The sequence below is a fragment of the Pygocentrus nattereri genome, chromosome 20, assembly GCF_015220715.1.
Source record: "Pygocentrus nattereri isolate fPygNat1 chromosome 20, fPygNat1.pri, whole genome shotgun sequence".
Lineage (NCBI taxonomy): Eukaryota > Metazoa > Chordata > Actinopteri > Characiformes > Serrasalmidae > Pygocentrus > Pygocentrus nattereri.
The window spans coordinates 35,039,156-35,064,822 of NC_051230.1; the positions used below are offsets into that span (position 1 = coordinate 35,039,156).

Here is a 25,667-nt window from a genome sequence, read left to right on the forward strand (position 1 = left end):
TTTAGTTTATTCAGTTTAGATCCACAGAGACAATCACCAGTTCTGTAAATGTACCAGTTTAGCTCATTTGACATGTACTGCCTGGTCCCCTGTTACCAACCAGTGATGTTCAGCTGGAGATTCTTAGTTCGGCTGCGTTTTATAGACATTAATTTCAGCAATTTTCAACTTTCAACAATTCATTTAGCTTCTTTTAACTTTAAGAAGAATTAGAGATTTCCTTTTTAATCAAACAGACTCTTTATGTTCCTTTTATATTATTCAGGGTCTGAATCAGTGAACGGTCCAGTGAAGGTGAAGCTTCATGACTCTGCTACTCTGCCCTGCTGTGAGAGATGCTCTGGTTTAGCGAGATGGACTGTGTTCCACAAACGCAGTGACACTCTGGCTGAGTGTGATCAGACTTCATGTAGATCAGTGAAGGAGGGATATCAGATGATCCATGATCAGTACCTGAAGGGGAATCTCTCTCTCATCATCACTGACGCTGATTTCAGTAAGAGAGGCTGGTACACGTGTGACTGTGATGGTAAAGATCTCTGTGATGTTCATCTACAGATTGAGCGTAAGTGTCCAGCTGTTTTTCTCAATGATAGAACAGATTTACATTATTTGATGTTACAGATCAGATCTGCACAGAATTCAGGATGTTTCTGATTGTTTTTCTCTCAGCCTTGAACACTACAGTTGAGATGATGGCCGGTGATTCTCTGATCCTAAGGCTGGACGTATCAGATCCAGTGGACGTGATTTATAACAGTACAGTTACACCTGGACCATCCAGTGGTCAGATCTGTACAGTGGATGGACCCTCACTACAGTGTAAACCTGAATACACACAGAGATCATCACTCACATCTGGTGTTGAGCTGAGAAGAATGGCTCCATCTGACAGTGGAGTTTATACTGTAATGGACAGCAGGAATAAAGAGGTCATTCACACCTACACAGTGACCGTCCAAGGTATGATTTCAGTGTTTTTCTTTCTCCAAAGTGCATTTAGTGTTTTACCAGCGTTCGCCATGTTTTACCAGGCACTGTTTCTGTACTGATGTGCTGCTGGTGGTGAACTGAACTGAATTAAGCTGGCAGTGCAAATCAATAAAGAAATGAAACTGAACTACCATCAGGCCTGCTGTGGAGATCTCAGAACTAAGGAGCTGTGATTAGGACCAACCGCAGTCAGGGGGAGGTCTCAGAATAATGGAGGGGGTGATTAGGACCAACCACAGTCAGGGGGAGGTCTCAGAACAATGGAGGTGGTCATTAGGACCAATCCCAGTCAGGGGAGGTCTGAGAACAAACGTGGTGGTGATTAGGACCAATCACAGCCAGGGGAGGTCTCAGAATAATGGAGGTCTCTACAAATCTTCTGTTTGTATAATAATCAGCTTCATATTAATTCTATGAGTCTGATCTTTCATGTAGAACCTGAAGACTTTCCTAAAGAGTGTTGATCACATTTATCTCCTCTGTTTTATCTCCTACTTTAGATGTACAGCAGAGCTTGATATGGAAGGATGGATATCAGAAAGGAAACAGTGATGGGTATCAGAAGGGAAGTGAAGATGGATATCGTAACGGATTGGGAATCGGAGCAGGCGTTTTTGGGGTCATAGCTCTGGCTCTTGGTGTGATTTTCGGAATGTTTGCTGTGCCGCGGGTGCGTCTTCTGAGGTTGAGAAGAGAAGATCCCTCAGAAAGAATAGGAGACGATCCCTCAGGTGGGCGACAAGCTGAAGATGCTGAAAGTGGTGTTGCCCTGGCCAGAGCTTGCTAGACAGAATTCTGAAGACTAAACAGCTTCTGTAAGTTCTCTTCAACTTCATCTTCTGGAAAAAACTTGAAGAAAAAGAAGCTTGATGTGATGATCAGCCACCGGGACTGTGTCGGATTTGTCTTGTTACAGTCTCAGTAACTCCTAAACCTCATGAGAGAAGCAGTACTTCAGTCCTCTAAAACAGCTGTCTGAAGAACGTTTCTTCAGTAGGTTTTAGTTTGGGATTAGACCAACACGTTGTGGGATTTCATCAGTAGTGTGTTCAGTGTTATTCAGTGATTAATGGTAAGAATCAGGAGAGAGTGGCTCAGTCCTTCTAACACTGAAATACTTCGTTCTAATCCCACTTCAAATTTCTGTCCGTGTTTAGCTTCAAATATGTAGAAGATCTTTGATCTTGCCTGGAACAGATTGAGGATTCATGGTTTTATTATAAAGTGAGCGCTCAGTATACCTGCCTGAGTCTCACCCCAGTCCAATCAGCAGCTCAGACACTCAGCTTTCATGCTCTGATACTGACCCTCCACCCCCAGTAGAGTCAGACAGAACAGAGTGGGACACCGAAGTCCTGTCGTATTGACCGTACTGTGTTCTGCCCAGGACTTCCTCTTTAGGGGGTGTTGTACGGCCATTTGGTGTAACTGTTCAAACCTCGAGAACAGAAATGGAGGTGGCGTCTTAAACCCTTCAGCATTAATACAGTTTAATAATGAATAACAATTAAAACAAAGACAGGGTACTTGTGTACCCTGCCCGGAACAGGGTTACCGGGGCCCCACCCTGGAGCCAGGCCTGGGGGAGGGGCTCGCCAGCGAGCGTCTGGTGGCCGGGCATTTACTCATGGTGCCCGGCCGGGCCCAGCCCGAAGGAGTTACATGAGTCCCCCCTCCCATCGACCCACCACCAATGGGAGGGGCAGTAGTAGGGGTTCGGTGCGTTGTGGATCGGGCAGTGTCCAAAGGCGTGGGCCTTGGCGTTCTGATCCTCGGTTGCTGAAATTGGCTTTTGGAACTTGGAACTCTCCCTGAGAGATAGGGTGAGAAGTTCAGTCATCCGGGAGGGACTCGGAGTAGAGCCGCTGCTTCTTCACGTCGAGAGGAGCCAGCTGAGGTGGTTCGGGCATCTGGTTAGGATGCCTCCTGGACGCCTCCCTCGGGAGGTGTCACAGGCGAGTCCACCTGGGAGGAGACCCCGGGGAAGACCCAGGACACGCTGGCGCGACTATATCGCCCAGCTGGCCTGGGAGCGCCTCGGAATCCCCCTTGGAGAGCTTGTGGAAGTGGCTGGGGAAAGGGAGGTCTGGGCTTCATTGCTTAGGATGCTGCCCCCGCGACCCGAACCCCGGAGAAGCGGAAGATAATGGATGGATGGATGGATGGACAAAGACAGTAAATCAAAATAAAACAATTCCCAACAATTCTCACAACTTTTCACCAACAGGTGAGGAGGAGGCGAATGGGAAACTGCTGTAGTGTCTCGGCTCTGCTGCTGGTGCTGTGATGTCTTTGACTGTACAAAGATATTTAACCTTTAATTGATTTGATATCAGAAAATGTTATTAATGCCACTTAAAACAGAACATAGTTTGTTAAAATAAGATGGGAACTAGAGTTTTACTTAAAACATAATTCCATCTTCAAAAAACTTCTGATGAGACGACTCTGCTCCACATACAGTAAACGGTACAAGACATTCTAAACAATTCTTATTTATTTAAACACGTTACACTGGCTGTGGAAAACTGTTCAATTATTTTGCACCTCACAGGTTTAATTTCACTGCTACTGATCCTGATTTTAAGCTTGGCTTTTCGTTGTGTAGTAATTTTCTGTAGTGTGAGATTTTGAGCTGCTGCTTCTTGGTCTTCAGCTGTATGTTCTGAGCAACTCTTTAACAAAGGCCTTTTTGCTGAACTGTAGCTGCTGTAATGCCAAAGGTCCTTTCAGACCAGAGCGTGTTGAGCTTCCTCTGAATGTAGCTCTGCTTTCAGAGCACAGACAAAGCCTTTAAACACATGAACGCTGGTTATGAACTAAACACTACTGGAATCTACTGGACGCACTGTTATTAAAGATGCTACTGTATATAATATAATGTGCATGTAGGTGAAACGCCTCTAAAAACTCAAGGGACAAAATCCAGAAAGAGGTGGTCTAAAAATGGTGGTCTACCTCCATTAAAACAATATTTGTGCCTTTTCCATGTTCAAATGTTTCCTTTCACCTCCTGATGCTGTAATAAACGAGCTAAAAGGAGAACCGGACTCTGATGGTACTAAGACTCTGCTTTAAGTTCGGCTCTTTAGCCTCGTACACTAAACCTGTAGGAGGAATCCTGGGTGTGATCTTAGACTGAGCTCTGTTTAATGGAAACACAGTCGCTAAAGTAGCTTTTTATCGTGTGAGAAAAACTGTTAAAGTTCAGCTTTTCTAACTTTTTAGGAGAGACTTTAAAGTCCTGCTGCTGTTTTTAAAGAGCTACATGACCGTAAAGCTCCTGAATGTCTGTTTATGATCTTAGATCTGCAGAATAATCATAACAATCTTGTTTCTTGTGTTACTGTTACACATTATCATCTGTCTGTAAAACACTGTAGAGCTGCCAGTGCATGAAAAATACAGTATGGATAAAATATATTGCATTATTACTATTATTATTATTATTATTATTATTATTATTATTACAGTGGAAGGGGTTTGTGGGGTTTGTGTGTTTTAATTTTTGTGTTTAGTGATTGAAAAACACTTCTGTTGAACTTTCTGGAACGTATTCAGTGTGTCTGACCCTTACAGTGATTAATATTATAGATAACACAGGGTAAAATGACAGGACTGTAAATGAATTTTGTAGCATTAAGGAGCGATAATGGTTTGATAATTATGTGTAAACAACATTTACTCTGATTCATTTTAGATTCTGTTCCATTTAATGCACGTCTATATCCACATTTCCTGTAATACACACAGTGCACTGTGTTTACACTTGTGCTTACTGTCCGTTTAACTACTGATGAAATAAACAAATGGGTGCTAAAACTTCTGCACAAGACTGTTTCAATCTGTCCTACTTCATTAGCATTTCCCACTTTACTAATCAGAAGCCATAAGAAGCAAGAAACTCAGTTCATTCATAAAGCCCAGTGATTTTCAGCCTTGAAGAGTTCCAGCTCTGTTATTGATGCTCAGCTGCAGCGGTTTCTAGAGTTCACGCTGCAATAAAGAAAAATCTCCAATGAGCATCAGTTCCATGCCTTGTTAATGAGAGGTCAGTGGAGAATGGCCAGACTGGTTCCAGCTGACAGAAAGGCTACGTTAACTCAGATAACAACGCTACACAAATAGTGGTGAGAAGAAAAGCATCTCAGGATGCACAAAACATCAAACCCTGAGGTGGATGGGCTACAACAGCAGAAGACCACATCAGGTTCCACTTCTGTCAGTCAAGAGTAGAAACCTGAGGCTGTATTCGGCACATACTCAACCAAATCTGGACAGTTGAAGACAAAAAAATGTAGCCTGGTCTGATGAGTCTCGATTTCTGCTGAGGCTCACAGATGGCAGGGTCAGAATTTGGCCCTACACCATGAATCCCTGTTTCTGAATCTGATGTTTATCCCTTCTTTACCACACTTGTCCATCTTCTAATGGCTACGTCCAGCATGATAATGCACCAGGTCATGAAGCAAATGTCTCAAACTGGTTTCATGAACATGATAATGAGTTTAGTGTTATTCATTGGCCTTCCCACTCATCGGATCTGAATCCAGTGGAACAGCTTTGGGATGTGGTAGAGCAGCAGATTCACAGCATGAACAATCTCCAGGAAATGCACAACACAACTGAGTAAATGTAATTGTTTACTTACTCCTCTGCCTGCGAGTGCATATTTTTGGCAGCCAGGACTTTCTCAGCCAGTGTTTCCTGTCTTCTCTCACAACTCAACTCTACTCTGCACATTGTTCTCAGACCTCCTGTTTATCTTCATGCTGGTCCACCTCCAGCCATGTCTGCTTCTAAGAGCATAAAGATGCCCTAATTTCTGAAAATAAATGAGTGCGTCTGAACACTGAAGCACATGTGTGTGTATGTGTGTGTGTGTGTGTGTGTGTGTGTGTCTTGTTCTAGCGCACTCCCGGAGCTCTGACGGAGAACATCCAGACAGAGGGAGGTTAAGGTGGGATCAGAGAATAAAGGAAAAGTGTAAAGTCTGTACTAAAGCTCCAGAACATTCAGAGCTCTGGAGCTGGAGGTCTCACCCACACTCAGCGTTCAGCTCACATCACCCCAAACCTCTCTCAGGTACCCTTTATAAAATTTTACTACTTACCTTCAGAGCCCTGCAGAACCTCACCCTCCTCTATCCCAGAGAACTGCTGAGCTCTTACACCCCCCTCTCCCTCCCTCTCGCTCTCTCAGGTCTTCCTATAATAACTTACTTGCTGTCCCAGCACCAGACTTTCCACTAAGGAGGGACGTCCTTCAATACCACTGCCCCCAAACTCTGGAACTCCCTTCCTCAGTCCCTCCGTGACTGCTCTTCTTTCTCCTCCTTCAGATCTGATCTAAAGACTTAGAAATCCACACTGTTAACGTTGATCTGTGGAGAAGCATTAGCTTTCTGGTTACTGTGAGCTGGAACGCTCAGACAGACTATCAGTGTTACAAACCTCCCAGTACGCTTGATCAGAACAGCCAGAACCTCCACTGAAATACAGAGATGATGGACAATTGATACCCAGTCCCCCAATTTCAAAAAGGCAGTTATGTTTCACGGTTTTACAGAGAGTTTTACATCAAAGGCTGTCTTTATTCTTCATTTCCCACATAGTCACTTTATTTAGGTGCCTTTATACATACAAGCAGATTTTGCGAGGGAACCATTTCTGTTGACCCCTGAGGGGCTCCGTACCGTCTCCACAGCAGAACCACAGATATCCATTCCGAGATGCTGCGCTGTCTGTTGTTCTCTGTGAGGCGATACGGCTGCAGCGCCGCCATGTTGGAGCGGTCAGGATCCGGCTGTGAACAGATTCACTTGTACTGAGAGGCGAAGAGTCTCCGGACTAAATCAGCCACAGCTTCAGTCCAGCTCAGCGCCAGCAGCTACAGTTTCTATACAGTCATTTCTCACATCAGGCCGAGGTTTTTCTCCCGCAGTGGTTTATGAAGTTTATTTTCCAAAATAAAAGTCTTTGTGCATAAAATCTGTTTGGGGAGACTAAACTAGTTAGAGCTTGTGTGCAGGACCGTGATCTGGGGGGTCCGAGGGGGGACAGTGATCTGGGGGGTCCGAGGGGGGACAGTGATGTGGGGCGTCTCTGCAGCCGCCGTGCGCTTCTCTGTTGATGCCTCCAGGTACTCGAATCCCCGCCGAGCTTTCGCCGCCGGGACGCAGTCGGTGTCCAATGCAGGTATTGAACAGGAAACACGTAACCCCCACCCCGGAAAGACTGGAAGACCGGAAGACTGATCTTGTATTGGGAATTCTGTGCGTTATTTCGGGAATCCTGTGTGTTGTTTTGGGAATCCTGTGTGTCGTTTCGGGAATCCTGTGTGTCGTTTCGGGAATCCTGTGTGTCGTTTCGGGAATCCTGTGTGTTGTTTTGGGAATCCTGTGTGTTGTGAGGAGCTCATGGACACACAGTGAGTACATGACCTGTGTTTTACACCATTAGACCGGTGAATGACCCATACGAGCCGGACCGCAGAGCCGCAGTACCGTCCTTTCAGCTCCGGCCTGACCAGTAACGACTCACACCTGAGGCAGACCGAGATAGCAGAGCTGAGCTTCGGTACTGGAAAGAACTAAAATATCTCCATAAATACAAATACTATGTTAAAATAATGATAATAATAATGAAATAGCTCCTTTCTTCTTTCAGGAATCCTCCTGTCACAGTACAGTACGAGCTCTGGGTCACTGTTATGGGTCATTGTACAGGTCAACCTCTGCTAAACAGGATCAACTCCAAAAAAGCTCATCTGAAAAAAATATAAACATCTGTTTAAGATATTAAGTCAAGCTTGTCCAATCCTGGTCCTGGAGATCCACCAAGCTGGAGAGTTTAGATCCACCACCCTAGCTCTGATAGTCAGACACTGCTGAAGGCACTGCAGATCTTTCTTAGCTGGATCAGGTGACTTAGATTAGGGGTGAAGCTAAACTCTGCTGAGACACAGATCTCCAGAACCAGGACTGAGCTCCCCTGCTTCACTTGAGCTTAATGGATTGCAGCTGCTCAGGAAGTGAATCCCAGGGCTTTGGGCCTCAGTACTGATTGCTACCAGAGGACCAAAGTGCCTGAGAACAAACACATCTGCCCATCACATCATTAACGTAGAGCCTGGCCAGACCAGGAAGACGTTTAAAACCTGTAAAGAGCTTAGAAATGAACTCTTAAAGACGCTGTGAACCAGTGGACTGATGGGAGTTCTGGTGTAATGTGGTCCCTGCTTCCACTTCAGTCCAAATTCAGTGCTGCTGCTCAGTGCTGGATGCTGCCTCAGTGAGCTGTGACTCAGGTTTAGATGTTCATCAATGTCCTGATCTGTCTGTTTGTGATGTGAAGGTCATGAGAATGTAGTAAATCTCAGACACAGTATAATAACACACTGAATACGGAGAAGAGCCGCCCTGCAGATCAGAACGGCTTCGGTCCAGTTGCAGTTTTGTGTTGAACATTTGCTGCATATTTGAATTTCTCTACTCGAGAAATTTTCTGCTATCACCTCAGTGATAAAACTCAAACTGTTTAATTGGGTTCTCTGCATTTTAGCTTTTAAGTTATGTTGCCATTCTGTGAAGCTCAGAAACAATATAAAGCCGGCAAAATGGGCACAGGAATAAGGTGGAGAGTAAGTTCTGTTCTGGAAATGTCGGAGAGGCTTGGAGGGGATTAACCAGCAGGAAAGAGTCTAAATACCCACTACAGCATCGTCCAGCAGGCTGGCTGAGGACGTAACTATCTAATGTAGCAGATTTGATCAGATCAGCCTAAATGATGGACTTACGTCATTAATGAGTCTGTGGAATTCTCCTGAAGGCCAGTCTGGACCTGGTACTGATGGTGTGTTTGTGTGTCTGTAGGTCAGTCGTGAAGTCCTGCAGTCGTGATCTCTGTGTCCTGATCCTGATCGTTATCTCTATGTTCACTACTGGTCAGTACTGCACTATCACTCCTTTAAGACGTTCTCAAAGATTTTACTCTTGATTTTTTTACTTTTGGTTTGTGAACCAGACTTGTTGGATGCTCGTTGGTCCTTTTTAAGCAACATCATTCTGACGAAACTATAAGACGCATGAAATGAAACACAGATGTTTTAAGGAATCTTTCAACTTATATATGATCTACTAGGTACAAACCCTTTATAAACAGTGTATTAACTGATTAAAAACCTTTTCTAGAGATGCACACTAGAGAATTTACTTATAAACAGGGTCTACTAACGTGGTCTATGAATATGCGTTATAGTGTTTTATATAAAATGGCATATTTTATATAGCACATCATTCACGTTCAAAATCTGAAGATCACAGGAAACAAGTACTGTGGTCTAAATGAAAATATGAGTGCAGGTCCAAACAGGAGAAAATCAGCCACAGTATGTTTAGGCCCATGCTAGACTAAACAAACATGATCTTCATCTGGAATTACAAACGTCTGTTAAGCATGAATTCCTCATATTTTCTGAAATTTAGTGACAAACTAGCTGTTAATACAGTGAAGAGAGAGAAATTCTTCAAATGAACACACATCATATTTTAATATTTGTTCTAAGAAACATGAACAGAAACAGTATAAATAACAATATTTTAAAAAAATAATCAGGCTCCTGCTAAAAAACGTGTTCCAGCACCTCAAACTAACGGCTGTAGTACTTTGACTGGTTGGCAGTTACAGCTTCAAACTGTCAAAGGTAAGAAATCATTTTCTTTTTTCATCATTGTGGTTTGATGTCGGCCTTTTCCCCTCAGTAAACTGTACTACGTTCTCCAGGGGTACCAGGGTCCTTCTGCTGGACCTGTAATTTTATCGTCCTCCATCCTTTTTTAGAAACAAGTGTTGAGTTTTTCTGGCTGTTTGTGTTTTTGACTGTCCATCTTCTCCCCAGATGCAGTTCTTTACTGATTAAATTAAATTCTTCTCTGATATCTCCCACTGCATCGCTCCATTCATCCCTCCATTCATCACTCCATTCATATTCCTTCAATGGTCTGTAATGCTCCAGTACCATTTGCAGACGAGCAGCTCCATATCATGATGCTCGTATCTTTCTACTTCACGCTCCACCTTTCTTTCTCCAAACATAATGAGCTGAATTATTAATAATAATAATTAATAATAATCATTAACAAAGAGTTCTGTATTTGTTTCATCTGAACATAAAACTATTAAAAGTTTCAGAACATTGTTCTTCATAAAGGCTCCTGTGGAGCAGAGGAGTTGTGTGTGGGGGGTGTAGACTTTCTGTAAAAGTCTGAATTTTAGACCTGCTTCTGAATTTTACTGAACCAGCCAGTTAGCCTTTTAGCCACCTGCTGACCTCATCTAGTTACAGAGAACAGGAAGTGTAAGTGAAGCTGAACAGAGCCTGTTTAGTTTATTCAGTTTAGATCCACAGAGACAATCACCAGTTCTGTAAATGTACCAGTTTAGCTCATTTGACATGTAGTGCCTGGTCCCCTGTTACCAACCAGTGATGTTCAGCTGGAGATTCTTAGTTCGGCTGCGTTTTATAGACATTAATTTCAGCAATTTTCAACTTTCAGCAATTCATTTAGCTTCTTTTAACTTTAAGAAGAATTAGAGATTTCCTTTTTAATCAAACAGACTCTTTATGTTCCTTTTATATTATTCAGGGTCTGAATCAGTGAACGGTCCAGTGAAGGTGAAGCTTCATGACTCTGCTACTCTGCCCTGCCCTGAGAGATGCTCTGGTTTAGCGAGATGGACTGTGTTCCACAAACGCAGTGACACTCTGGCTGAGTGTGATCAGACTTCATGTAGATCAGTGAAGGAGGGATATCAGATGATCCATGATCAGTACCTGAAGGGGAATCTCTCTCTCATCATCACTGACGCTGATTTCAGTAAGAGAGGCTGGTACACGTGTGACTGTGATGGTAAAGATCTCTGTGATGTTCATCTACAGATTGAGCGTAAGTGTCCAGCTGTTTTTCTCAATGATAGAACAGATTTACATTATTTGATGTTACAGATCAGATCTGCACAGAATTCAGGATGTTTCTGATTGTTTTTCTCTCAGCCTTGAACACTACAGTTGAGATGATGGCCGGTGATTCTCTGATCCTAAGGCTGGACGTATCAGATCCAGTGGACGTGATTTATAACAGTACAGTTACACCTGGACCATCCAGTGGTCAGATCTGTACAGTGGATAGACCCTCACTACAGTGTAAACCTGAATACACACAGAGATCATCACTCACATCTGGTGTTGAGCTGAGAAGAATGACTCCATCTGACAGTGGAGTTTATACTGTAATGGACAGCAGGAATAAAGAGGTCATTCACACCTACACAGTGACCGTCCAAGGTATGATTTCAGTGTTTTTCTTTCTCCAAAGTGCATTTAGTGTTTTACCAGCGTTCGCCATGTTTTACCAGGCACTGTTTCTGTACTGATGTGCTGCTGGTGGTGAACTGAACTGAATTAAGCTGGCAGTGCAAATCAATAAAGAAATGAAACTGAACTACCATCAGGCCTGCTGTGGAGATCTCAGAACTAAGGAGCTGTGATTAGGACCAACCACAGTCAGAGGGAGGTCTCAGAATAATGGAGGGGGTGATTAGGACCAATCACAGTCAGGGGGAGGTCTCAGAATAATGAAGGTCGTGATTAGGACCAATCACAGTCAGGGGGAGGTCTCAGAATAATGGAGGTCTCTACAAATCTTCTGTTTGAATAATAATCAGCTTCATATTAGTTCTATCAGTCTGATCTTTCATGTAGAACCTGAAGACTTTCCTAAAGAGTGTTGATCACATTTATCTCCTCTGTTTTATCTCCTACTTTAGATGTACAGCAGAGCTTGATATGGAAGGATGGATATCAGAAAGGAAACCGGGATGGGTATCAGAAGGGAAGTGAAGATGGATATCGTAACGGATTGGGAATCGGAGCAGGCGTTTTTGGGGTCATAGCTCTGGCTCTTGGTGTGATTTTCGGAATGTTTGCTGTGCCGCGGGTGCGTCTTCTGAGGTTGAGAAGAGAAGATCCCTCAGAAAGAATAGGAGACGATCCCTCAGGTGGGCGACAAGCTGAAGATGCTGAAAGTGGTGTTGCCCTGGCCAGAGCTTGCTAGACAGAATTCTGAAGACTAAACAGCTTCTGTAAGTTCTCTTCAACTTCATCTTCTGGAAAAAACTTGAAGAAAAAGAAGCTTGATGTGATGATCAGCCACCGGGACTGTGTCGGATTTGTCTTGTTACAGTCTCAGTAACTCCTAAACCTCATGAGAGAAGCAGTACTTCAGTCCTCTAAAACAGCTGTCTGAAGAACGTTTCTTCAGTAGGTTTTAGTTTGGGATTAGACCAACGTGTTGTGGGATTTCATCAGTAGTGTGTTCAGTGTTATTCAGTGATTAATGGTGAGAATCAGGAGAGAGTGGCTCAGTCCTTCTAACACTGAAATACTTCGTTCTAATCCCACTTCAAATTTCTGTCCATGTTTAGCTTCAAATATGTAGAAGATCTTTGATCTTGCCTGGAACAGATTGAGGATTCATGGTTTTATTATAAAGTGAGCGCTCAGTATACCTGCCTGAGTCTCACCCCAGTCCAATCAGCAGCTCAGACACTCAGCTTTCATGCTCTGATACTGACCCTCCACCCCCAGTAGAGTCAGACAGAACAGAGTGGGACACTGAAGTCCTGTCGTATTGACCGTACTGTGTTCTGCCCAGGACTTCCTCTTTAGGGGGTGTTGTACGGCCATTTGATGTAACTGTTCAAACCTCGAGAACAGAAATGGAGGTGGCGTCTTAAACCCTTCAGCATTAATACAGTTTAATAATGAATAACAATTAAAACAAAGACAGTAAATCAAAATAAAACAATTCCCAACAATTCTCACAACTTTTCACCAACAGGTGAGGAGGAGGCGAATGGGAAACTGCTGTAGTGTCTCGGCTCTGCTGCTGGTGCTGTGATGTCTTTGACTGTACAAAGATATTTAACCTTCAATTGATTTGATATCAGAAAATGATATTAATGCCACTTAAAACAGAACATACTTTGTTAAAATAAGATGGGAACTAGAGTTTTACTTAAAACATAATTCCATCTTCAAAAAACTTCTGATGAGACGACTCTGCTCCACATACAGTGAACGGTGCAAGACATTCTAAACAATTCTTATTTATTTAAACACGTTACACTGGCTGTGGAAAACTGTTCAATTATTTTGCACCTCACAGGTTTAATTTCACTGCTACTGATCCTGATTTTAAGCTTGGCTTTTCGTTGTGTAGTAATTTTCTGTAGTGTGAGATTTTGAGCTGCTGCTTCTTGGTCTTCAGCTGTATGTTCTGAGCAGCTCTTTAACAAAGGCCTTTTTGCTGAACTGTAGCTGCTGTAATGCCAAAGGTCCTTTCAGACCAGAGCGTGTTGAGCTTCCTCTGAATGTAGCTCTGCTTTCAGAGCACAGACAAAGCCTTTAAACACATGAACGCTGGTTATTAACTAAACACTACTGGAATCTACTGGACGCACTGTTATTAAAGATGCTACTGTATATAATATAATGTGCATGTAGGTGAAACGCCTCTAAAAACTCAAGGGACAAAATCCAGAAAGAGGTGGTCTAAAAATGGTGGTCTACCTCCATTAAAACAATATTTGTGCCTTTTCCATGTTCAAATGTTTCCTTTCACCTCCTGATGCTGTAATAAACGAGCTAAAAGGAGAACCGGACTCTGATGCTACTAAGACTCTGCTTTAAGTTCGGCTCTTTAGCCTCGTACACTAAACCTGTAGGAGGAAACCTGGGTGTGATCTTAGACTGAGCTCTGTTTAATGGAAACACAGTCGCTAAAGTAGCTTTTTATCGTGTGAGAAAAACTGTTAAAGTTCAGCTTTTCTAACTTTTTAGGAGAGACTTTAAAGTCCTGCTGCTGTTTTTAAAGAGCTACATGACCGTAAAGCTCCTGAATGTCTGTTTATGATCTTAGATCTGCAGAATAATCATAACAATCTTGTTTCTTGTGTTACTGTTACACGTTATCATCTGTCTGTAAAACACTGTAGAGCTGCCAGTGCATGAAAAATACAGTATGGATAAAATATATTGCATTATTATTATTATTATTATTATTATTATTATTATTATTACAGTGGAAGGGGTTTGTGGGGTTTGTGTGTTTTAATTTTTGTGTTTAGTGATTGAAAAACACTTCTGTTGAACTTTCTGGAACGTATTCAGTGTGTCTGACCCTTACAGTGATTAATATTATAGATAACACAGGGTAAAATGACAGGACTGTAAATGAATGTTGTAGCATTAAGGAGCGATAATGGTTCGATAATTATGTGTAAACAACATTTACTCTGATTCATTTTAGATTCTGTTCCATTTAATGCACGTCTATATCCACATTTCCTGTAATACACACAGTGCACTGTGTTTACACTTGTGCTTACTGTCCATTTAACTACTGATGAAATAAACAAATGGGTGCTAAAACTTCTGCACAAGACTGTTTCAATCTGTCCTACTTCATTAGCATTTCCCACTTTACTAATCAGAAGCCATAAGAAGCAAGAAACTCAGTTCATTCATAAAGCCCAGTGATTTTCAGCCTTGAAGAGTTCCAGCTCTGTTATTGATGCTCGGCTGCAGCGGTTTCTAGAGTTCACGGTGAAATAAAGAAAAATCTCCAATGAGCATCAGTTCCATGCCTTGTTAATGAGAGGTCAGTGGAGAATGGCCAGACTGGTTCCAGCTGACAGAAAAGCTACGTTAACTCAGATAACCACGCTACACAATTAGTGGTGAGAAGAAAAGCATCTCAGGATGCACAAAACATCAAACCCTGAGGTGGATGGGCTACAACAGCAGAAGACCACGTCAGGTTCCACTTCTGTCAGTCAAGAGTAGAAACCTCAGGCTGTATTCGGCACATACTCAACCAAAACTGGACAGTTGAAGACAAGAAAATGTAGCCTGGTCTGATGAGTCTCGATTTCTGCTGAGGCTCACAGATGGCAGGCTCAGAATTTGGCCCTACACCATGAATCCCTGGACCCAACTTGCTATGTATGAGCAGTCCAGGCTGGTGGAGGTGGTGTAATGGGGTAAGGGAATGTTTTCCTGGCCCACTTTGGGCCCAGTAACATTAATTGATCATCGCTTCAGTGCCACAGCTTATTTGAGTATTGTTGCTGACCATGTTTATCCCTTCTTTACCACACTTGTCCATCTTCTAATGGCTACGTCCAGCATGATAATGCACCAGGTCATGAAGCAAATGTCTCAAACTGGTTTCATGAACATGATAATGAGTTTAGTGTTATTCAGTGGCCTTCCCACTCATCGGATCTGAATCCAGTGGAACAGCTTTGGGATGTGGTAGAGCAGCAGATTCACAGCATGAACAATCTCCAGGAAATGCACAACACCACTGAGTAAATGTAATTGTTTACTTACTCCTCTGCCTGCGAGTGCATATTTTTGGCAGCCAGGACTTTCTCAGCCAGTGTTTCCTGTCCTCTCTCACAACTCAACTCTACTCTGCACATTGTTCTCAGACCTCCTGTTTATCTTCATGCTGGCCCACCTCCAGCCATCTGCTTCTAAGAGTACAAAGATGCCCTAATTTCTGACCGGTAAATGACCCATACGAGCCGGACTGCAGTGCCGCAGTACCGTCCTTTCAGCTCCGGCCTGACCAGTAACGACTCACACCTGAGGCAGATCTTTTTTATCTGGATCGAGTGACTTGGATTAGGGGTGAAGCTAAACTCTGCAGGGTCATAGATCTTCAGAACCAGGACTGAGCTCTCCGGCTTCATGTGAGTTTAATGGCTTGTAGCTGCTCAGGAAGTGAATTCCAGGGCTTTGGGCCCTTTGGGTTGGTCCCCAAAACAGTCAGGGGGAGGTCTCAGAACAGACAAGGTGGTCATTAGAACCAATCACAGTCATTCTGCTAGAAATAAAAGCCTGTGTTGATCATTAGAGAAGAGAAGATACAGAATTAGAAACAGTATAATTGAAACACAGCGCAGCTCTGCTCAGCCCAGAACATGCTCAGTTCTGGCTGACTAAAGCTCACTGGCTCACTGAAGAATCAGCTTGGTTCCAGCATCTGGAACTTTTTCACAAATGTCACAAGGATTAGATTCTCCAGAAGCAGCTCAAACTGGGCTACAAACATCTGAGTTACATGTGCAAGAACATAAAGGTTCAGGTGCTGAATGACATGATGAAGGTCTCACTGCTGCTTTCACTTTCCTAAAACGGACAGTAGCCCAGTGTTCCCGTTTGTCTGGTCTGTGAGGAGGAAAGATCTTATTTGCACTTTTTGACCCGTTTGAGTTGACAGTTTTGTGCTTTGCCTGACTGAGTTGTGTTCAGCTCCTGCATGAAGAGAAACTCTGTTCTCCTCTCGATTTCCAAAGTGGACAGCATCCGGCACAATATCACAGTTTGCCCTTTCCATGAGAAGCAAAGTGATTTTTTTGAGATCTGTTCTTTCTCTACCTATCGGTGAGCTCTCACTCCATCAGTCAGTGACTCCTCTAACGTATAAACAGGTGGAATGTGTTTATCTGGTCGTTCAGATGGAGGATTGAAATTTGACATGTTATCATTTTTAGATACTGGCGTCATTTTTAAATACAGTCGTGTACCGTAATACCGTAATACCACCCAACACTTATTCCCACTGAGTTACGTCAGTCTGATCTTTCATGTAGAACCTGAAGACTTTCCTAAAGAGTGTTGATCACATTTACCTCCTCTGTTTTAGCTCCTACTTTAGATGTACAGCAGAGATCCATATGGATGGATGGATATCAGAAGGGAAGTGAAGATGGATATCGCAAAGGATTAGGAATCGGAGCAGGGGTTTTCGGGGTCATAGGTCTGATTCTTGGTGGAATTCTGGTAATGTTTCTTGGGCGGAAAGTGTGTTCCTCAGACAGAAGATGAGAAGATCCTTCAGGTGGAATTTAAACTGAGGAAAAGGAAAGTGGTCAAACTTGTTGGTCATACCGACCCAGTGCAGCACGCGGTTCAACGTCAGCGCAGCAGCGTAAAACTTTGGGAGAGTCTGTTCAACATAAATGATGAACTAACCTAATTTTGTGTAAATAGAGCTCAATATAGAAATATGTCCACATATGCAGTCGAGACTGACGCGGCTTTTTTCTGAATTTCTTCAAACACCATTTAATTTTATAGTAAATTAGTTTGGGCTGGTTTCTTTTTAATTTTTTATTAAAATTTTTTTATTTTTATTATTTTAAATTTAACCCCGCTTTGTTCGTGTTGGTTTCTGAGCTGATACACTAAACACATCGTTTATTTTTTTTACTCTGTAACGTTAGGAGAATTAAAGTATTTCATTAAAAATGAACTCGAGAGTAAAAGTACTGTGATTTAATTCTACTCCAAAAACTACCGTTACAGGAAGAACTGTTCTCAGTTACAGTAACGAGAGTAAATGTGATGTGTTCCTTACTCCTCTGCCTGCGAGGGCGAATTTCTGGCAGCCCCGTCTTTCTCAACCTCCGTTCCCTGTTTTCTCCCACGACTCTACTCTGCACATTGTTCTCAGATGAGAAGGAAGAAGGAAGGAAGGAAACCATTTCTAACATGTGGTGCCAAAGCTCCCATCCAACAAAAACAGGCTGCTCGTCTTGACCCGTTCCTGACTGATAACGATGCCCTAACTGGTTCATGCCTTCATTATGACCCGTATTCACTGTATCTGCTGTAAACGGGTGTAGAGTCAAATATATTCAGCGTTGCATGAGTTAATCTTGAAACCACTGTAGTACAAAAAATTGCGATTTGATTTTCAGGGCTTTCCAGAAAGCCCTGCCCTTAATGGGACTTAAATAATCAAGCTGTAGTCACTTAATTTCTTATAGATTTGGATGCACTTCACTTTTTAAGTGTCCCAACCATGAATCTGTTTCATGTCTCTGCTTAGTAGCCAGTCTGGTTGTAACAACACGACTTAAACTTCTGCCGCTTAGTAGTTTTAAAACTTTTATTAGCATGTAAACCTCAAACTTTTCTGGAAGGAGTCTTATTTCACATCTCTGTTGGTGATCATTAGGAGTCTTGTCAATGTTGTTCCATTAAACAGTGTAGTACTTGTGCACTGGACCCCTGTTGTACGGCGCCCACACGGACTAGTGGGCCACAAATTCTACACCAGAGCAATGTGTTACAACAGCAAAGCTCAACCGCATCTCAATTTAAGATTAAGTGACCCTTATTAGTCCCACAACAGGGAAATTTCACCGGTGCATTTAACCCATCTGTGAGCACACTTATCCAGGGAGCAGTTGGGAGTTAGGTGTCTTGCTCAAGGACACCTCAGTCATGTGCTGTCAGCTCTGGGGATCGAACCGGCGACCTTCCGGTCATGAGGCTGGTTCCCTAACCTCCAGCCCACGACTGCCCCAATGAGACACAGAATACAGTATGAAGCTAAAACAGTAGACAACCTTTATTAACAACCAGCTCAGTCATTCAGGAGAATTAGTGGCAACAGCTGTTTTGGTGCAGAACATGTAGAATACGGTCATATGTGCCATAAACAAGTCCTACAAGGCCAAAGAGCAAACGCCTGTTGCACAGACAGGTTGTAATGGGCCCTCGAAATGCAGCTTAGGCTGTGAAGCCACATGTGCTGTGGGTAAGGCATCACCCCACTAATAACCAAGAGGCGATATTTGCGTTCCCTCCCTGCAGAGAACAACTGCTGAATGACCTCAGCTCAGACTGGCCACGGCGGGAGAACTTTTGGTGCTAGCGATGCTAAAAACACAGCTGCAATATAGGCGACGCCGTTGCGCTCCTCGGTTGTGGTGATACGTCTGCAGCGCCGCCATGTTGGAGCGGTCAGGATCCGGCTGTGAACAGATTCACTTGTACTGAGAGGCGAAGAGTCTCCGGACTAAATCAGCCACAGCTTCAGTCCAGCTCAGCGCCAGCAGCTACAGTTTCTATACAGTCATTTCTCACATCAGGCCGAGGTTTTTCTCCCGCAGTGGTTTATGAAGTTTATTTTCCAAAATAAAAGTCTTTGGGCATAAAATCTGTTTGGGGAGACTAAATTAGTTACAGCTTGTGTGCAGGACCGTGATCTGGGGGGTCCGAGGGGGGACAGTGATCTGGGGGGGTCTGAGGGGGACCAGCAGTGGCGAACAGTCCGTGGGGTCCGGATCAAGCCGGCGGGCCGACATGCGCTGCTATCCGGGTTTATTTAGCTTCTATTTAAACGCGTCACTGCAGCCGCCGTGCGCTTCTCTGTTGATGCCTCCAGGTACTCGAATCCCCGCCGAGCCTTCGCTGCCGAGACGCAGTCGGTGTCCAATGCAGCCCTTGAACAGGACACACGTGACCACCACCCCGGAAAGACTGGAAGACCGGAAGACTGATCTTGTTTTGGGAATCCTGTGTGTCGTTTCGGGAATCCTGTGTGTTGTTTTGGGAATCCTGTGTGTCGTTTTGGGAATCCTGTTGGTTTGAGGACCTCATGGACACACAGTGAGTGCATGAACTGTGTTTTACACCATTAGACCGGTGAATGACCCATACGAGCCGGACCGCAGAGCCGCAGTACCGTCCTTTCAGCTCCGGCCAGTATCGACTCACACCTGAGGCAGACCGAGATAGCAGAACTGTGTTTCGGTACTGAAAAGAACTAAAATATCTCCATAAATACAAATAATATGTTAAAATAATGATAATAATAATGAAATAGCTCCTTTCTTCTTTCAGGAATCCTCCTGTCACAGCGCAGTACGAGCTCAGGGTCACTGTTATGGGTCATTGTACAGGTCAACCTCTGCTAAACAGAATCAACTGAAAAAAATATAAACATCTGTTTAAGATATTAAGTCAAGCTTGTCCAATCCTGGTCCTGGAGATCCACCAAGCTGGAGAGTTTAGATCCACCACCCTAGCTCTGATATTCAGACGCTGCTGAAGGCACTGCAGATCTTTCTTAGCTGGATCGGGTGACTTAGATTAGGGGTGAAGCTAAACTCTGCTGAGACACAGATCTCCAGAACCAGGACTGAGCTCCCCAGCTTCACTTGAGCTTAATGGATTGCAGCTGCTCAGGAAGTGAATTCCAGGGCTTTGGGCCTCAGTACTGATTGCTACCAGAGGACCAAAGTGCCTGAGAACAAACACATCTGACCATCATATCATTAAAGTAGAGCCTGGCCAGACCAGGAAGACGTTTAAAACCAGTAAAGAGTTTAGAAATGAACTCTGAAAGACGCTGGGAACCAGTGGACTGATGGGCGTTCTGGTGTAATGTGGTCCCTGCTTCCACTTCAGTCCAAGTTCAGTGCTGCTGCTCAGTGCTGGATGCTGCCTCAGTGAGCTGTGACTCAGGTTTAGATGTTCATCAATGTCCTGATCTGTCTTATTTGTGATGTGAAGGTCATGAGAATGTAGTAAATCTCAAGACACAGTATAATAACACACTGAATACGGAGAAGAGCCGCCCTGCAGAACAGAACGACTTCGGTCCAGTTGCAGTTTTGTGTTGAACATTTGCTGCATATTTGAATTTCTCTACTCGATTTCATGTGAAATGAATGTGCAAAACGCTGAAACCTGCATTTCCCCTCCTGAGAAGAAGAGAACAAATAAGCAGATATCATCAATGTAACTGTGGTTCTCTAAAGGAGTAGAGGGTAGATAGGATAGAGGGGAGATGAAGCAGATGCCTGTAACCTTTTCTGCCATCGTCTCAGTGATACAACTCAAACTGTTTAATTGGGTTCTCTGCATTTTAGCTTTTAAGTTATGTTGCCATTCTGTGAAGCTCAGAAACAATATAAAGCTGGCAAAATGGGCACAGGAATAAGGTGGAGATTAAGTTCTGTTCTGGAAATGTCAGAGAGGCTTGGAGGGGATTAACCAGCGGGAAAGAGTCTAAATATCCACTACAGCGTCGTCCAGCAGGCTGGCTGAGGACGTAACTATCTAATGTAGCAGATTTGATCAGATCAGCCTAAATGATGGACTTACATCATTAATGAGTCTGTGGAATTCTCCTGAAGGCCAGTCTGGACCTGGTACTGATGGTGTGTTTGTGTGTCTGTAGGTCAGTCATGCTGTCCTGTGTCCTGATCTTACTGATGTCCACTACTGGTTAGTACTGCACTATCACTCCTTTAAGACGTTCTCAAAGATTTTACAGTGGGGTCTCAGAACAGACAAGGTGGTCATTAGGACCTTAACTTATATATGATCATCTAGGTACAAACCGTTTATAAACAGTGTATTAACTGATTAAAAACCTTTTCTAGAGATGCACACTAGAGAAGTTACTTATAAACAGGGTCTACTAACGTGGTCTATGAATATGCGTTATAGTGTTTTATATAAAATGGTATATTTTATATAGCACATCATTCACGTTCAAAATCTGAAGATCACAGGAAACAAGTACTGTGGTCTAAATGAAAATATGAGTGCAGGTCAAAAACAGGAGAAAATCAGCCACAGTATGTTTAGGCCCATGCTAGACTAAACAAACATGATCTTCATCTGGAATTACAAACGTCTGTTAAGCATGAATTCCTCATATTTTCTGGAATTTAGTGTCAAACTAGCTGTTAATACAGTGAAGAGAGAGAAATTCTTCAAATGAACACACATCATATTTTAATATTTGTTCTAAGAAACATGAACAGAAACAGTGTAAATAACAATGTTTAAAAAAAAAATCAGGCTCCTGCTAAAAAACGTGTTCCAGCACCTCAAACTAACGGCTGTAGTACTTTCACTGGTTGGCAGTTACAGATTCAAACTGTCAAAGGTAAGAAATCATTTTCTTTTTTCATCATTGTGGTTTGATGTCGGCCTTTTCCCCTCAGTAAACTGTACTACGTTCTCCAGGGTTACCAGGGTCCTTCTGCTGGACCTGTAATTTTATCATCCTCCATCCTTTTTTAGAAACAAGTGTTGAGTTTTTCTGGCTGTTTGTGTTTTTAAATGTCCATCTTCTCCCCAGATGCAGTTCTTTATTGATTAAATTAAATTCTTCTCTGATATCTCCCACTGCATCGCTCCATTCATCCCTCCATTCTTCACTCCATTCATATTCCTTCAATGGTCTGTAATGCTCCAGTACCATTTGCAGACGAGCAGCTCCATATCATGATGCTCGTATCTTTCTAGTTTACGCTCCACCTTTCTTTCTCCAAACATAATGAGCTGAATTAATAATAATAATAATAATTAATAATTAATAATAATAATTAACAAAGAGTTCTGTATTTGTTTCATCTGAACATAAAATTATTAAAAGTTCCAGAACATTGTTCGTGATAAAGGCTCCTGTGGAGCAGAGGAGTTGTGTGTGGGGGGTGTAGACTTTCTGTAAAAGTCTGAATTTTAGACCTGCTTCTGAATTTTACTGAACCAGCCAGTTAGCCTTTTAGCCACCTGCTGACCTCATCTAGTTACAGAGAACAGGAAGTGTAAGTGAAGCTGAACAGAGCCTGTTTAGTTTATTCAGTTTAGATCCACAGAGACAATCACCAGTTCTGTAAATGTACCAGTTTAGCTCATTTGAAATGTAGTGCCTGGTCCTCTGTTACCAACCAGTGATGTTCAGCTGGAGATTCTTAGTTCGGCTGCGTTTTATAGACATTAATTTCAGCAATTTTCAACTTTCAGCAATTCATTTAGCTTCTTTTAACTTTAAGAATTAGAGATTTCCTTTTTTAATCAAACAGATTCTTTATGTTCCTTTTATATTATTCAGGGTCTGTATCAGTGAACGATCCAGTGAAGGTGAAGCTTCATGACTCTGCTACTCTGTCCTGCCCTGAGAGATGCTCTGGTTTAGCGAGATGGACTGTGTTCCACAAACGCAGTGACACTCTGGCTGAGTGTGATCAGACTTCATGTAGATCAGTGAAGGAGGGATATCAGATGATCCATGATCAGTACCTGAAGGGGAATCTCTCTCTCATCATCACTGACGCTGATTTCAGTAAGAGAGGCTGGTACACGTGTGACTGTGCCAGCAAGGACGTCTGTGATGTTCATCTACAGATTGAGCGTAAGTGTCCAGCTGTTTTCCTCACTGATAGAACAGATTTACATTATTTGATGTTACAGATCAGATCTGCACAGAATTCAGGATGTTTCTGATTGTGTTTCTCTCAGCCTTGAACAATAATATAATGCGCATGTAGGTGAAACACCTCTAAACCACAGTCAGGGGGAGGTCTCAGAATAACGGAGGGGGTGATTAGGACCAATCACAGTCAGGGGGAGATCTCAGAATAACAGAGGTGGTGATTAGGGCCAATCACAGCCACGGGAGGTCTCAGAATAATGGAGGTGGTGATTAGGACCAATCACAGTCAGGGGGAGTGTGGAATTATTAGCCTTAGTATTGTTCATATTACTCTTTTAAGATGTATTATGTCTTGCATTGAAAGCTTAATGGTTATATTGTACAATTCTAAGAGCTAAGAGTTAGCACATAAGGCTGTGTGCTGACTAATGGTGGAATACACAAGGACGTCAGATAACAGGAAATACCTCGAAGCTAATAGTAGTAGACCCTGGGATTAGCACACAACACATGTGGTTCATCTGGTCAGATAAGCAGAGCCATTGTCTGGAAAACGGGGGGAGTTGGTAAACACAGGGAATACCTTAAGCTGACCTTGCAGACGCGCTCACGTCTCGAGCACATCCTTAAACTTTTATGATGTGGATTAGTGAGATGGCCTAACACACATTTGGAGGCTTGATGGAATCTACTGATATCTTGGGTAAGGAAGGAGCAGTCATGCGACTATAAAAAGGGAGTCAGATGAGAAGAGGTCAGAGCTTACTTGGGAGATACATGCTGCATGTTCTCTGTTTGTAACCTCTCCAGAATTCTGTAATAAACCGTTTGTTTCACTTCAGTCTGATCTACTCGTCACATTTATTTTGCATCAACGAACACGCAGGACTGGTTTCGTCCACAATTTGATGACCCCGACGTGATGCAAAGGAGACCATTGGAAAAACAGGCTTGATCTTTCTCCTCCATTACTCATCACAGGCGCGCCATTTACTCAGGTTGGCAGAAACCTATTTAAATAAATTCTGCATATTGACAACTGCTAAATTATGGATGGGTAAAAGAGGTTGGATCAGGTGATTAAATTTAAAGGACTGAATTGGAACAAACATAAGGTAAAAATATACTGAGTGATTAATAAGGTATTGGGTCTGTGGTTTTTTGCCGGGAATTGGTGAACCCCTCCCGTCATCTGACGAGTGAATGGGATAAGGACTGGGTTGAAAGTCCCTGGGATTGGCTCTCCCTAAAACAGGGTTGGAGTCCCTGAGGTTCAAGTCCTCTAAAGTACCAGGTTGGAGACCCTGAGGTTCAAGTCCTCTAAAAGTATCAGGTTGGAGTCCTTGAGGTTTGAGTCCTCTAAAGTACCGGGTTGGAGTCCCTGAGGGTGGTCCTCTAAAGTACCGGGTTGGAGTCCCTGAGGGTGGTCCTCTAAAGCGTCCATTCGTGATAAGTTTGAAGTTCCTCACATGCAGCAAACCTAACGGTGACAACTGAGCATTGTGAGTCGAGCAAGTAAAACTTCGAAGACGTCTTGGTGAGTACCAGTTTTTGATCAACATGGCTGAATACAGTAAAAGAGATTTAGAAAAGAATTGGATAATACAGTTGGAGTGGGGAATTGGCAATGGAAAACATTGGAGAGACAGATAATCATTTTGGCTAAAGCGGTTGATGACTTAGAGATAGACCCAAAAAAAAAAAGTGGAAAAAAGTGAAGGCAGAAACAGAGAAACTGTTGAGAAAATGGATGTTGGATAACGAACTGTCTCCCCAAGACCAGATTTCCTTGGGACAGGCGTTAAATGATTTTACAGCTAGAGCAATAAAGGAATTAGACGAGGCTAAGGCAGAACATGAAAAGGCAGGAATGTTTAAGAAGGGAAAAGCCAGGAAGAGGTTATCAGATGCAGAACAGGAAATAGCTAAGGTCAGAAGGTTGAAGTGCACATATAATGGCAACCTGGATAGAATGGTAAGTATCCCCAAGTATCCCCACCCTCCTACAATAACCTAACGCCAGGCATTTTGACATGGACACCTGAGCTAGAGCAGGCGTTCATTGAACTAAAGCAGGAACTAGTGCATGCGGCTGACCTTGCTAGACCAGACTACACCATGAAAGGAGACAGGTTATCTCACCAGTGCGGGCAAACCCATAAAACACAAGGAAGAGTTCTTAGCACTAGAGAAAGCGATACAACTACCAAAACAGGTTGCCATCATAAAGTGCAAGGGACATCAGAAAGGGGACTCATTGGTGGAAAGAGGTAATGAGGCAGCAGACAAGGCAGCAAAGGAAGCAGCAGGTTATAAAAGAACAAAGTTGGCAGATGGTATTGAAGGAAGGTGAACCATGGGAACCAATTCCGACAGGAGAAAAGCTCAGGCAAGTGCAGGACCAGGCTAGCCCAGAAGAAAAGACTATGTGGCTGCATAAAGGTGGTAGAAAGAGTGAATTAGTCTGGGAAGGTCCTAATGGACTTTGGTAAAAGCAGGGCTGGGAGAAGCTCACGGGTTGGCACAAGTAGGAAAGGTACAGATGAGGGAAAACTTGAAAGGATGGTGGCATCCATTT

The 25,667-nt window shown here is 43.1% G+C and overlaps 2 protein-coding genes across 3 annotated transcripts; both read left to right on the forward strand.

Annotated features, from left to right (window-relative positions):
- Window positions 1–291: 291 nt before the first annotated feature.
- Window positions 292–2,008, forward strand: LOC119261788. Its single transcript, XM_037531526.1, has 3 exons — window positions 292–565; window positions 673–963; window positions 1,494–2,008. The coding sequence occupies exons 1-3, from the start codon at window positions 436–438 to the stop codon at window positions 1,778–1,780; spliced, it is 708 nt and encodes a 235-aa protein (XP_037387423.1). The 5' UTR covers window positions 292–435; the 3' UTR covers window positions 1,781–2,008.
- A 5,043-nt stretch (window positions 2,009–7,051) lies between these two features.
- On the forward strand, window positions 7,052–17,062 carry LOC119261775. Of its 2 annotated transcripts, none has more exons than XM_037531489.1 (4): window positions 7,052–7,422; window positions 10,640–10,939; window positions 11,047–11,337; window positions 11,820–14,484. In XM_037531489.1, exons 1-4 carry the CDS (start codon window positions 7,125–7,127, stop codon window positions 12,104–12,106), a joined length of 1,176 nt encoding a protein of 391 aa, XP_037387386.1. In that variant the 5' UTR covers window positions 7,052–7,124; the 3' UTR covers window positions 12,107–14,484. The 2 variants fall into 2 exon arrangements, with proteins under 2 accessions (XP_037387386.1, XP_037387387.1); XM_037531490.1 differs by lacking the exon at window positions 11,820–14,484 and adding an exon at window positions 16,781–17,062 and having other exon boundaries at window positions 7,057–7,422.
- Window positions 17,063–25,667: the final 8,605 nt, after the last annotated feature.

Coding starts and splice junctions, on each gene's coding strand:
- LOC119261788 (XM_037531526.1), top strand. CDS start 436: ATGATCCATGATCAGTACCTGAAGGGGAATCTCTCTCTCATCATCACT. Junction 566..672: donor TGTTCATCTACAGATTGAGC/GTAAGTGTCCAG, acceptor TTTTTCTCTCAG/CCTTGAACACTACAGTTGAG. Junction 964..1,493: donor CTACACAGTGACCGTCCAAG/GTATGATTTCAG, acceptor CTCCTACTTTAG/ATGTACAGCAGAGCTTGATA.
- LOC119261775 (XM_037531489.1), top strand. CDS start 7,125: ATGCCTCCAGGTACTCGAATCCCCGCCGAGCTTTCGCCGCCGGGACGC. Junction 7,423..10,639: donor GAGGAGCTCATGGACACACA/GTGAGTACATGA, acceptor TATATTATTCAG/GGTCTGAATCAGTGAACGGT. Junction 10,940..11,046: donor TGTTCATCTACAGATTGAGC/GTAAGTGTCCAG, acceptor TTTTTCTCTCAG/CCTTGAACACTACAGTTGAG.